General features: G+C 42.3%; 1 protein-coding gene across 7 annotated transcripts in view; it reads left to right on the top strand.

The window, feature by feature from the left end:
- IKZF2 (IKAROS family zinc finger 2) overlaps positions 1 to 14,115 on the top strand; it is a 129,454-nt gene that overhangs the window by 64,787 nt on the left and 50,552 nt on the right. For 5 of the 7 annotated variants that reach the window (XR_015740692.1, XM_087919617.1, XM_026707589.2 and 2 more), the window contains one exon: positions 8,864 to 9,133. Coding sequence is in view for 6 of the 7 variants with exons in the window: in XM_087919617.1 (XP_087775743.1) it covers positions 8,864 to 9,133 (270 nt within the window). In the remaining variant the exon portion in view is untranslated. The remainder of the gene's footprint in view (positions 1 to 8,863; positions 9,134 to 14,115) is intronic. The other 2 variants (XM_026707592.2, XM_026707594.2) reach the window with 1 other exon arrangement.

Consider the following 14,115-nt stretch of genomic DNA (forward strand, 5'->3'; position numbering starts at 1 on the left):
GGCGTAAAACTTTTTGAATGCTTTTATTGCTAAGGCAACAGACAGGTCACATGGCATGTGGATCGGCATGTACGAACACTTTTTTTAGTGCTGCTGTTAACTTCAAACAGTCACTAAATGAATAGGTCAAGAGCTACCTGCACAGAATAAACCCCACTATGACATACCGGCAGGCCATATGCATACATGATGTTCAATGGATTTTTTTAAAAAGCTCTTAAAATGTGCATCTACACTACAATGCCTTTACATTTAATATTGTTTTCAGAATATAAAAGTCAAATTGGATCAAATGAAAAAAGGATTTTGTTAAGTTTGAGCAATGAGAGGCTGAACCAGAGCATGAGTGCAACAGTACTTTATTTACAAATAAAGGGCTGACCGTGCTTGCCAAGCCTGGAACTGGCTCGCAGCAATCAGCGGCCAGTTGGACCCCGCAGCCTGCTTTTATAGCTGGCTGCTGGGGAGAACTGACCAATGGGAATGGGGGAAATAACGCCCACACAAGTGAGTGGACCTGAGTGAGAACTCCTTGAGTCCTCAGGACATAACACCCCTTCCCCCCAGATGCGAACACGCATAGTCCTTGAGGTAGATGGGGGGTTTGTGTTGGCGCCCGGAGCGGCGCAACTCGGGAACATTGTCTGACTGTTCGGCATCAGTCTGTGACGGTTGAGCTGGCATAGTGTCGCCAACACTCTCTCTGGACTGGGCATCCTCGGAAACCACCGGGTTGGTTTCAGGAGTCAAACTCTCGTGGGTTGGATCCAGTTGATCAACTCTCTGGGCGCTGTTGTCCGGGTTTGGGCTGACCGGAACGACCGCTGGCGCAGACTGGTCACTGGGTGCGATGTGGCTGGGTGGCGGATGGGACGGTTCCCCTTCGACTGGAGCCTCTGGATCCTTGTTTGCGAGGTTGCTGAGGCACCTTCTGAGTTGGTCTATGTGTCTCCTCCAGACGCGACCGTCCTCCAGCCTGACTCTATATGATCTCGGCCCGGTGACGGCGATGACTTCGCCCGGAATCCAAAGTGGGTCCCCAGCGAAATTCCTGGCGAATATCGGCTCCTGTAACATAAAATGTCTAACCCCCGAAGTGGAAGCGAGGGGAGAGTCAGGGCAGTATTGTGGGTGCAGTCTATCCAATACAGTCCTCAGGCGTCGGCCCATCAGAAGTTCCGCTGGGGACTTATTGGTGACTGCACAGGGGGTTGAGTGCTGGCTCATCAGGAACCGTGAGAGTTTGTGGTGCCAGTCATCTCTGCCAAACCTAGCGAGGGCCTCTTTGGTGGTCCTGACGGCCCTTTCGGCCAACCCATTACTCGCAGGGTGGAATGGGGCTGTTAAAATGTGGCGAATGCCTAGGTTGGCTGCAAAACGGCTGAATTCTACTGATGCGAACTGTGGGCCATTATCGGAGACCAAGGAGTCGGGTAGTCCATGGGTAATGAACAGGCGCGTTAACACGTTGGTGATTGCTAGTGTGGTTGTCGTGGATAGCTGCGCCACGTCTATCCACTTGGAATAAGCGTCCACGACCACTAGGAACATCTTTCCATGCACGGGCCGGCCAGATCGATATGGATTCTAGACCAAGGGCGCTGGCGCTCTCCCATCTGGTAGGGGTGGCGATGGGGGAGCAGGACGGGATTCCTGGCAAATGCTGCAGGAACTTACCCAATTGACAATGTCCTCGCTCTAGACCCGGCCACCATACGTAGCTGCGTGCCAACGCCTTCATTCTCACAATGCCGGGTGTCCCTCGTGCAACGCCTCCAGGACTCGGGTACGCAGCGAGGTCGGAATGATCACTCGAGTGCCCCACAGTAGACAACCCTGCAAACTGGACAGCTCCTGCATGCGAGTCTTAAAGGGTGCGAATTTGTTATCAACATTGCCTCCCGGCCACCCCTCCTCACCCAGTCGAGCACCTGGGCGAGCGTTTGGTCTGCCTTGGTTTTGGCGGCGATGTCAAGGGCGGTGATGGGCAGGTCCAACTGGGTGATTTCAAAAATGGCATTGACAGGAGCTGGGTCTTCAGCCGGAGCGGGTAAGGGGCAGCGACTGAGTGCGTCAGCGTGGGATAGAGTTTTGCCCGGGCGGTGGATAAGTTTGTATGAGTAGGCCGCTAGAAAAAGCGTCCACCGTGTCATCCGGGGGGAGAGGACTTGAGGTGTCTGTTTGTCGCCGGCCAGTAGGCCCAGGAGGGGTTTATGGTCGGTGACCAGTTCAAGAAGTGGCCAAAAGGAATTTGTGAAACTTTTTCACGGCTGCAACAGCTGCTAGGGCTTCCTTGTCTATTTGGCTGTAATTTCGCTCCGTGGCCGAGAGCGTCCTGGAGAAAAAGGCGATGGGGGCCTCGGCGCCATTGGCGAGTCGGTGACTAAGGACCGCCCCAATTCCAAAAGGGGATGCATCTGCTGCCAGTACTAAAGGAAGGTTGGGGTCGAATTGGATGAGCACTGCCTCTGACGTAAGTAGTGATTTGACGGCGTTAAACGCCTGGTCTTCTTTGTGCCCCCAGTGCCACGGTGACTTTTTGTCTAGTAATCTGTGTAGGGGTTCGGCTACTGAGGCTTTATGGGGCAAGAAGGATGCATAAAAGTTTAGGAGTCCCAAGAAAGCTTGTAGCTCCGTTTTGGAGGTCGGTGTGGGAGCTTCGTGGATCGCCCTGACCTTGGACTCCAGGGGGTGAATGCCAGAGGCGTCAATTTTATAACCCAGAAAGTCCACCTGTCTAGTGGCAATGGCGCATTTTTCTTTTTTTAACTTGAGGCCATGCTGTCTGAACCTCTCTAACACTGCTCGCACTCTCTGGAAGAGTTGGGGTCTGTCCCTGGCCGAGACCAAGATGTCGTCAAGTAGGGTACTACACCAGGGAGGCCCTGTAAAATCCGCTCCATGAGGGATTGAAAATGCCCGGGCAACACTTACGCCAAATTGGAGACGCTTGCATCGGAAGGCACCCTGTGAGTGACGATGGTCTGAAGTTCCGCTGTTTGGTTATCAACAGGGAACTGTTGATATGCTTGAGACATGTCCAATTTAGCAAAAATACTGCCCGGTTCGAATGTATGCAATAAATGCTGAATGACGGGCACGGGATAGGCGCTAACTTGTAAATATTTATTGATTGTTGTCTTGTAGTCCGAGCAAATTCTCAGGCTACCATCTTTTTTAGGGGTGTGACAATGGGCGTCTCCCACTTGGCGAAATCTGTTGGCTCAATGACCCCTTGTTTTAGTAGTTTATCCAATTCAGCGTCTAGTTTTGGTCGAATAGCAAATGGAACTCTACGTGGTTTTAATCTGATTGGGGCTGCCTGGGGGTCAACAGTGAACGAGATGGGGGTTCCATTATAACACCCCAGCTCCTCGCTGAACACATCCGCGTAGTCAGCGAATAAGGAGTCAGTGTCTGAGGTTGAGACAGCATGGACTCCTGTTAACCCTAGGCCGAGGTGGGGAAACCAATCGAGCCCCAATAAGGTGGGTAGGTTGCCGTTAACTACCACTAGAGGTAGGTGGCCTTTAAAAGCTCTAAAACTGACAAAGAACTTGCCTCTGCCGATCACGGGAATGGCCTTCCCTGGTAGTCCTTCAGACCGAACTGGCATCTCTGAAGCCGGGTAGTAGATAGGCTGGGGTGGAGTCTCTTGAGGGTGTTCCACGAGATTATTGAGAGCGCTGACCCTGTGTCAACCTCCATGTGGCACGGTTTACCTTCTAGGGAAACGGAGAGAGAAATTTTACTAACAGAGTGGCAAGTACGCCTGGCAAGGCGGTGCGTGCGACAGTTTAATACTTGCCTCTGTGGTCCCGAGTGCGAGGACGGGGTCTTTGTGCAGCGCTTTGGGGGCTTGGCAGACTCTCGCAATGTGCCCCCTCTTATGGCAGTTGTTGCAAACGGCTCCTTTAAACTTGCAGGTGGCCCTTTGATGTGATCCCCACAGGCTAGGCACAGGGTGATGTGCTTGGGTGGACCGGTGTATTCTTGTTTGGCCCCTACCTGCGACCGTCTGTCATTGGTGAGGCGATGGACATCGTTCTCATCGTTGTGGCCTTCCTCCGCTTCCACCTCTTCGGAATGGACTGGGAACGCTGCTAGCTTGGCGCTTGGGCCCTGAATTTCGGTGATTGAGTTCGTAGCTAGCTCGGCTGCTAGGGCCTCCTCTACCGCTTGCGCGAGGTTGAGGTCTTTCTTAGCTAGCAGTCGCCTCTGTAGGTTGAGATCCTTGACCCCACAAACCAATTGATCGAGGAGCATGTCCTCTAGGTATGTTCCAAACCCGCAGTGCAGGGCTGCTGTTCTGAGGGCGGCCATATATTGGTTGATGGTCTCCTTACTTGATTGCTTCCTCATTCGGAACGTGAACCTTCTGGCGATTTGTGAAGGTCTGGGAGCGTAGTGGTTTGTGAGGATCTCAAGCAACTCGGACCACGGAACGTTTTTTTAATTCTCTCGGCGCCACGAGTGCTGCAGCGGTATCGTAAACGGTGGCTCCGCAGTAGATTAGGAAATAGGATTTTTTCCGATGCTCTCCCGCATCCGACAGGCCGACCGCATCGATGTAATGATTGAAACGGTTCTTATACGATTCCCACTTCTCTTCGTCTGGTTTAAACGCCGGGAATACTGGATTGGAACTCATGGTGCTGGAACGGCTGGGCTACCTGCGGGAGAAATCTCTCTGGGACTACGAACGCTCGTGAGTTACAAGTGATATCAGCTCTGGAGAGGTTTTTTGCTACCCTCTCTTTCTCTCTCTCTGGGTTACCACGTTGGCTGCTAGCCGTTGGAGGTGTCTTGATTCGCGCCAAAAAAGTGGGCGTTAGTGACTCTCTACAGCGCTGTGCTGTGATTCCTACTGGCCCGAAATTCAAATGACACCCGTTTGAATTTCGCGCCAAATGCAGAGCGCTGCGGCTCGCAGCGCTTCACTTTCCCCGTAGCGAGGCTAACAAGCGGCTACAGACGCTTCTAACTATTTGACTCAGACCGCTTTCTCTGGCTGCGGATCTGCGTTTGCTCTTTTTGATCGCTCGTTTCGCTAGCTGACCGCTCTCTCTGGCTGCGGATCAGCGTTTCCCCTGTTGCCAACCGATCGCTCTCTCTGGGCTGTAGATCGGTGGCTAGTGACTCAGCGGTTGCAAGGTGCTTCTGGTAGCCATCCCATCCTCGTCGCCAGTGTTAAGTTTGAGCAATGAGAGGCTGAACCAGAGCATGAGTGCAACAGTACTTTATTTACAAATAAAGGGCTGACCGTGCTTGCCAAGCCTGGAACTGGCTCGCAGCAATCAGCGGCCAGTTGGACCCCGCAGCCTGCTTTTATAGCTGGCTGCTGGGGAGAACTGACCAATGGGAATGGGGGAAATAACGCCCACACAAGTGAGTGGACCTGAGTGAGAACTCCTTGAGTCCTCAGGACATAACAGATTTATTCCACTGTTTGCTTTTTATTTGACCCTCTATGAGACATGTTTATGAAAGGTGAGATAACAGGTGGAATATATAAATATGCAGTTCAGAGTCATTTAAATAGTGAGATGGGTGGTATATATATTTGATTAATAAATAAAAATAAATAAATATATGGGTAGCCTCTGGTTTGTGAGCTGTCCATCCTCTAATGCAGTGTTTCTAAAACTTGGCAACTTTAAATATTTGGACTTCAACCCCAGAATTCCCCAGGCAGCAAGCTGTTTATACAAAATTTCTCTAATGCATCTGTGTCTTCAATTCTGCTTCAAAATAGGATCCACAGGCTCTTTTATCCCCCAGTATATGCCTGCTCCCAGCAGTTTGTCAAAGTCCTGTTTTGAGATTTTTAAAACCAGTTCATGATGGGGAAGCGATCACACAATGAGCATAATTACTGTGCCTTTTCCTCAGCACAAACGTCATCATCATTATTCATGCTGTTGGGAAAATATTTTATATATTTTCCAGTCTTGAACAGGATGACTGCTTATTTGCTGCTATTATGAGTGAGTTGGTGACCATCTAAAGTAGAGGTGGGGTCTCCAAACTTGGCAACTTTAAGACTTGTAGACTTCTACTCACAAATTCCACAGCCAACCGTGCTGCCTAGGGAATTGTGAAAGTTGAAATCCACAAGTCTTGAAGTTGCCAAGTTTGGAGACCACTGATCAAAAGGTGTCTGGGAGATCTAGGTTAAAAAAATACCTCATAGTTTTTTAGAGGGAGAGGGAGAAGAGACTCCAGGCCTCTTTTGCTCCCAGAGATTTTGGTCAAGACTGTTCCTTCTCTATTACATTTGCTTTCTGGGCAGAGTAAGGTTAAGAACTCTATCCTTATCCCCGGAGATCTTGTGTAATTTTATCTGTGTGCAGGACAACCATCCGCTCCTGAAGAATTCTTAAGGGATTGCAGTGATAAGACTTGAATAGTTTTTAGTCTCTTGAGTAAAATTGATTTTAAAATGTTGTTTAGTTTTGACAAAAAATGTGAACGTTTATTTATTTGACTGTATTACTTTTGGAAAAATGCCTTACAAATATCAATGTTTTAAACATAGGAAATTTACAGTACATTTTGGACCAGCATAAACATTTTCTAATGCAGGAATAAATAGGACAGATTTAGAGATAGCAGTGATACAGGGAGTGTAAAAATGAGATAAGTAAATTTAAGAAAACAAATTTAGAAATGGATACATTTTCAAGTAAATTGAAATCTGATTTATTTCCCAGTTCTTCATTGTTTTTAAAGATTGGCCTAGTTAAAACTCCACTAAACTTGTAACTGCACCCTATCAAGTTATACTACACAGAAAAAAATTATATAAGTATTTGTAAAGAGTCAGGGTGATCCCTTCTGTAGCAGCATTCCCCTCCTTGGAGAGCTGCAATTTTTTCTCTTAGTCCCAGAAGCAGAGGAAACGTTCACACAGCAACAAATGCTAATGGCAGGTTTCTGGTGATATAAGGACAGAAGAAAAGGACAAGTGGATCTTTTTAATACTGAAAACAGCTTTGATTAGGGACCGAAGTTATTTTCTGTGGAGTATGGAACTTAATAATTTCTACAAATAAAGTAGCATGTGAGAAAGAACTGGACCTAAACATCTGTGTAATTCAAAGCTGAAATTCTTTTGTTTTATTGATTTTTCTTACTGTATTCTAGCCATTTTTCTAGAAAAAAATCAGTATTATGGGTTAAGGAAGATAGTGTTCATAAATATTTTAGGTATACAATCAACATCTTGTTGGCCCCACCAACTATGGCCTTTCCAAAGGACAGATATAAGAAAGTTTCTGATGTCCCAAGCTCTTTGTTCTTAAGAAACAAAATAAGAAAATAAATGTCTATTTCTTGGCTAGTAAAATATTCATTTCCTTTATTTTTAAGTAGAGGCATTTTCTCAATTTAATTTTTTTGCATGCGTTCAAAAAAAATATTTTATCTATAGAGAAAAGTGTGTACCAATGAAGTGTTTCAACATTTTGGATTGATTTTGGAAAAATGTTTAGTTATTTTTGTTAAGATTTCTATTGGCAGGGGTAAACACCCATGTTGCAAGGGAAATGGCTCAAGATCAATCCTTTGAATCCCCCAATTAAAGTGATTTTTGGTATATTAGAATAGAAAGAGTCTGCTTTGCCTGTAGGGTTGTTGGTCAAAATATAACATGATTCAGTATAAAGAAACTTGTATGTTTCTATACATCAAAACCTGTTCACGAATTAGCAGAGCTGATCTGAATTTGGGATGATTCACCCAACCCTCTTAACTTGTAAACTGCTGCTCATTAGCATATTACTCTTAAGTGGATTGCTATGGAATCAAATATTAAAGATAAAGGAAATGCAGTCACGATATTTTAATTATTGTATAGCTAAGGCAAAATTTGAATCCAGTTCCAAAATTAAATATTTTTGCAAATGGCCACAAAAATTGTTTTTCATGTTCTTAAACATGTATTATTAATAACAATAAAACCTTCACTTAGGGTGAAGTGTTAAGCATTAAAGCATGGCCACAGACTTATTATTTAAATACAAAGACAAATATAATACCTATTTCAAAAGATATGTAATATCCACAGCCTTTTTCTCCTAATTTAAAAGAACATACTCTCTTCTATTTTAAACTTTTCCTATTGGATGATATTCTAGCTGAAAGAAATATTATTTAATTAACGTTGAGCAAGGACTGGTGTCATGGTTGGTCATAAGGGTGTAATTTGTCTTGGGCTCAATATAGTTTGCTCCTAAAGACTTGACTAGTGTCCTAAGCCCACTATCTCAGCTTGATTTATCAGATACGTTGGTTATGTTCTTAGAATTGCTAGCTGTGATAATATAGAACATTGGCTACAGTACGCTCACATGGCAGTGCCAGTTTGAGAAAGACTGTCTAAGGGAATAAAGAAAGAATTACAGGAAATTAATGTATCTTTCAAATTGAATTGGAATACCAAAGTCTCTAGATGGCAACCAGGAATGGGGAAACAGTTTAAATTTATCCCCTTAGAGCAGACCAGATCTTCTTTGACTTCAATATTTTATTTTGAAGATACAAATGATATTTACAAGTAATAAAAAATAGCAACAGCTCCTGGTCCAGTATTTATGTTCTGCTCCCTGATTCTGTAGTTATGTCCTGGCTTGATCCTATCCATAAGCCCATAATGTACTGTACTCTGCAGAGCAAGTTTGTAAGTTACATAAAAAGTTACATGTTTGAAAGAAACAAGACAATCCTTTATAAACCATAGTTTGAAAGTGAGATTAAGATTAATGCAATATTTTACTCGTGTATTATTTTAACAAATGAATGTAAGGGAAACAGAATTATTTGTCTTCTCCTCTTCCTCCTCCTTTTTCTTCTTCTTTTGCAGCAAATTCCATAAAGCGGGAAATGCAAAGCGATGATGAGGATTCTAACAGAAAGCGTCTAAAGCGGGAAGATGGGATCATTGGGCAGGATGAAGGGAGCAGTTTGGAAGAGCCCCTGATTGAAAACCAGGAGATTGGGGAGAACAGAAAAATGCAGGAGCTGTCAGGCGAGGGAGGAATCCGGCTTCCGAATGGTAAACTGAAATGTGACGTCTGTGGCATGGTTTGCATTGGGCCCAATGTGCTTATGGTACATAAAAGGAGTCACACTGGTAAGCAGCCAAAAGAAAAAAAAATGTGATGACTGCCTTTGGCATCTGATGTTGATATTGCCTACGTCTATTCTCTAGCATTTCTCAATTCATCATTGATAATCATGTGCAGTAATGGGAAATATTTTCCTTTCAAACTTTGCTTACTAGGAAATAAATATTAAAAAACATGCATTTATGTTCTTATCTCTTTTGCAATAATGTTTGAGGAATGATAATTTCCATATTAAGTCTCCTTCACTATGACGTACATACTAAATTGGCTGTCTGTTAATATGAACCTCTCTTTTTATTGGTTTTACAAAATCCTCCCCTTCTACTATTTCTAGAGGACACTTGGTGATTTGAAATATTTACTAACATTAGAACAACCTTCACAAGAAAGACACAGAGACCAATGACAGATTCAGCATGAAAACAATCCTACCAGCTATCAGTCTCTATATGCAAAGCACTCTCCATTTTTAGAGAAATCTGAATTTATTGGGGAACTGTAAAGAATGGCATATGGTTAGGCTGGACTCAGAAATAAAATTTTGGTATGATGCATATCCACAATGAAAACTATATTCATGTCTACAAAAGAACAAAACAAAAAACCTCCATCCTTAAAAATACCAATAGCTGCCATGCCTCAGACTGACTAATACATCCCTATCCAAAGACTCTGAGATCAGCTTGCTTGGATTTTTCTCCTTGTTTTGTTAGATATTATAGGAAGGATCTAACCTGTCACTGCTTAACTAGATACGATCTTCATCTGATGCTGCTAGTGTATCTTCCTTGGTAGTTCCTGGATTAACTAAGATAGTCACTCTACTACCAAGAAACCAGGACTTATTTTTTCAATTTCAGTGTTTAATATGCCCGTGGAGTGAGAGGACTGTATTTTACTCTGAGGAAACACTGATAAATGCACACCATAGGGAAGTTTATGGAATTTTCTATATGTAGATGTGTTTGACATATACTTATTTCATAATGCATGTTGCCCAGTAATAACTCCATAACTTATCTGATCACCCGATCCTGAAAGTACTGATCTCCTCAGTGTTGTCTGAATAGCATTTACAAGGATTTCATTCTTTCCTTGCCTTTCACAGAAATATTTCCAGACCCATTTGGCAGGGACCGTGTTTACTTTACTTCTTGTATTCTGCTTTTCCTTCGTTTCCAGTGTAAGCTGCTTTCCCCAGACAATGTCTTTTGCTCTCTTCCTCCAGCACTTTCCTCCAGAAATGCAGGAACAGCTTCTATCTTTCACACTTTAAATATATTTCTCCCAAATAATTTCTGTTTAGCAAGCTGTTGTGTGAAGAGCAAGGAAGATTTGCTTCATACATTGATTAATTGCTTGTACAGGAGAGAATGATCTTTCTCTCAACTTTTCTCCGTTCCCCACTTCCAAGTACAGTTGGCTTCTCCTTCTGTCTCTTTTTTCCTTCCCTCACAAGAAAGAAGGGAACAAGACTAACTCCCTTTGTTTTGTTCCCTGGAGGCTGATTAAGGTGAGATACAAAACAACAACAAAAGGTCTGTGTTGTCAAAGGAAAATGTTGCAAGGAAAGAAGAAGAAACCAGAGTAAGATTTTTTGTAGGGGAAGGATGGAAGTTTTCCTGAGGCCTTTGCAGATGGCCAGGCTTTGTCTTAGCCAAGAAAAATGAAAGTTAAGCAGAGCATGAGCGGGTTGCTCTGTCTACTCAAGGACAGATAGACACTACTGGAATGGACAGATTTGCTTTTTTGTGGGCACCTAAGACTTGCAGAGAGCAAGTAACCAATATTTTCTCTTTGAAATCATTTGACCAGTAGAGAGTGCCTTATCTCTCTCCTCTCCCCAGCCTTGAAAAAGCCTTCTTCATCTGTAAAATAAATAAAACATTTGGGGTATTAAAACCAGTTTTAGTTGGCATTGCTACTGATTAGAATGGCTATGTGTTAACCTAAATTCTGTCTGTTGTGGCAGTTTTGCCCAGTCTCCCTTCAAATGATGGGCAAGACTGCTCCATGAGTTTACTCCTGTGTAACCCAGCTAAAAATGAAACTTTCCTGTTTGCACCATACCCTATGATTGCAACAGGAAGAAGCTTGGGTAAAGTGGAACCGTAAGACCCATCCATCACTGGAGGGACAATTTGCTTTTTTTGCAACTGTGCCCTGTTTGAAAGAATCCATAGCCTTTTCAATTCTATTTTGAAACCTGTTTCTTAGACCTGCTGTGGGGGTGAGAGACCTGTAGGAGATTTGACTTTATGGATGTGATGATTGGTCTGGCAGGGAACAGGATCCATCTGGTCACTTCAGTCCACACATTTCATTATCGATGTATTTTTATATGTGTGCAGCTCATGTGACATGGCCTTGCCTTGGAAATGAGATGTATGTTCAATGATCTATCAGCCTCTTTCAATATTTTAATAATACAGAAGACTGCATACTTGCAATAGGAAACTCAAATGAATTTTTACTGGGATTGCTCAATAGCAGAAAATTTCTACAATAACAAAATATCTTCCAGATAATGATCTCTTTTCACTGAGTAATTACGTTCCCTGTTTGTATCAAGGATGTTTCTGTTTAAATCAAGGAAGTTTTTATCAAGGAACTTCCACAGCTATATAAAAGCCAAGTGATAGACCTATTTTTTCAGCCAGAATAGAATATCTTCTTAATTCCCGAGTCTGAGACTCAACTATCCACTGCTCCTTCATCTTATTTAGATTCATCTTCTGTTTGTTAGGGTGTATATAATCAATCATAGCCTCTAAGAAACTGCAAGCATCTGCACCTTTCTTGAATCAGGTGAAGATAAAGTTGTATATCATTTTTGTATGGCATGGATGAAATCATACTAAAATTCCAGATTTCTTCCTCCAGTGCTTCAATAGCAAGAATCAAAAGGATGGCATCCTACGTATAAACAATAATCAATTCTTAAGTTACTCTTTAGTGTTGGTCTAGCAAATAGGAATGGAACCTGTGATTTCTCCCAGCCCCCAAATTACTGAGACATCTATCAATATTTCTCATTCAATAATATCAAACGCTGCTGAGAAGTCTAGAAAGTGTATTAATGGTTGGTATGCCCTGTCTTTCAATACTTTCAGAGGTCATTGTCTTTGAGCAAGAATAATTGGCTTCTTTCAGACCAGTAACACCTTGCCTGTCACCTTACCCTAAAAGTGGGCATATTTCAGTGGGCTGTAGAAAAATCATAGGATCCAGCTCTAGCAGCACAGCCTCTTTTAGGATATCAGCTCCTTGCATAAAGTGGCATTAACTGTTTCTCACCCATCTGGCTACATTTTCCTGCCCACCTTTATCAGCTGTAATGAGAAAGGTTCTTTCCTTGACTCTCAGTATCTTTCCAGTTATATAGGACAGTACTGATCTGGAGTAGCATATTAGTGGCTTGTTTTTAGCATTAATTGGCAGCAATCATCTGAAAAATTATTCTATGTATTGTAAATATTAGTTATGACTGATTCTGTTCACAGAAAATAAAAATCTGGAGTGCTTCCCCTGCCTGTGTGAGGGACTGAATTACTAGGAAACTACAACACACAAAAAGATCAGTGTTATATCCAACATTAAGAAGCCTAGATCTGACTATTACAGTTTGAAGATCAAGTTTGTAAGAAAAAATCATGGTAGCAGACACTGTGCAGATGCAACATTAAGCCTGTTTCCATGCAACATACCAAATCACAATTTACTGAACAACCCATTATTGGCTGGATTCACACAGCATATCAAACCATAAACCTAAGTTTACAAAATGCACCGGTCAGTTATACGCAATATGTCAGAATATAAATAATTTCATTTGGTAGATACATGAATCAACTTGAGTTTTCTATGACTGGCAAGTTCCAGAGGAAAGATCAGTAAAAGTGATTGGGTCATCATTAGGATAAGCAAGGGATATTTGCTTATTGCCTCTAATATTAGGCCTCTATTATTCTTTAATCTTCTCTAATACTCTCTAATCTTCTGATGTTAAATTCAGATTAAAAAATAAAAAATAAACTGGGGAAGGGGAGAGAAATTCCCAAAGCCTGTAAAGATTAACAAGCAAAAAGAGGAGAGAAAAACTGAGAAGTGAGGAATATCCAGTCTAGAGCAAAATACGACTGCATATTTTCTTGAAAAGGTTAAGAATGGCTCAGATATAAATCAAATGCTTTGTACTGTATATAGAAGACTGTGGAATCAATCTATGGTATCTCTGTTTAAAAGGATCCCAGATGGTGAGAGAAAACTCACTTCCTGAGGGTTTGTAAAGTTGGTGCCATTTATAACACATAATGCTCAACTTAATACTCAGCTCTAATGCCTCATCTCACAATAATGTTTCATACATTAAAGAAAACATTTAATTGTTTGGATGTTTTCATGTGGAGAGCAGTGTTATAAAGTAATTGTCACTAATGTACCCTGGATATGAAACATAGAAATTCACTTTAAAGCTGTTTCAAATGTTAGGTTGTGTTCTACTGGCAGACATAATTTGGACATTTTATACTTGAGGCACTTCAGCATTTTTCTAAAGTAACATTATGATCTTAAAAAAAGAAAAATGAAGATTATATAAGCAGTGCTCTTCTCAGAGCCATTACATTTCCTCTATTGAGGAATACTTTTTTGTTCTTTTTCAGAATAAAGCAGTAGTGCATTGACTATTCAGATGTTCTCAACCATACAGAAATTATTTCTGTTTTGATGTAATTTTGTTCTCTGTTTGCTAACCCCAGGCATTGCTTAGATGTTTTATCAAATGAAACTTTCCCTTTGTGGAAAAGTAGTTTACATGTTTAAGTCTTTTAGTTTAATTTCAAAAAGAAAATAGTAGTTATTCCTAGGAAAAGGTAAAACTTTATTAATAGTATGGTAATGCCAAGCAAACTGATGGCTGGCAGGATTGTTGCAGACTTTTAAAAATCTCATCTTTATTATTTTTTATCAATGACTCAATGTGGTG

The sequence above is a fragment of the Pseudonaja textilis genome, chromosome 1, assembly GCF_049901715.1.
Source record: "Pseudonaja textilis isolate UNSWEBS1 chromosome 1, rPseTex1.2, whole genome shotgun sequence".
Taxonomy (NCBI): Eukaryota; Metazoa; Chordata; class Lepidosauria; order Squamata; family Elapidae; genus Pseudonaja; species Pseudonaja textilis.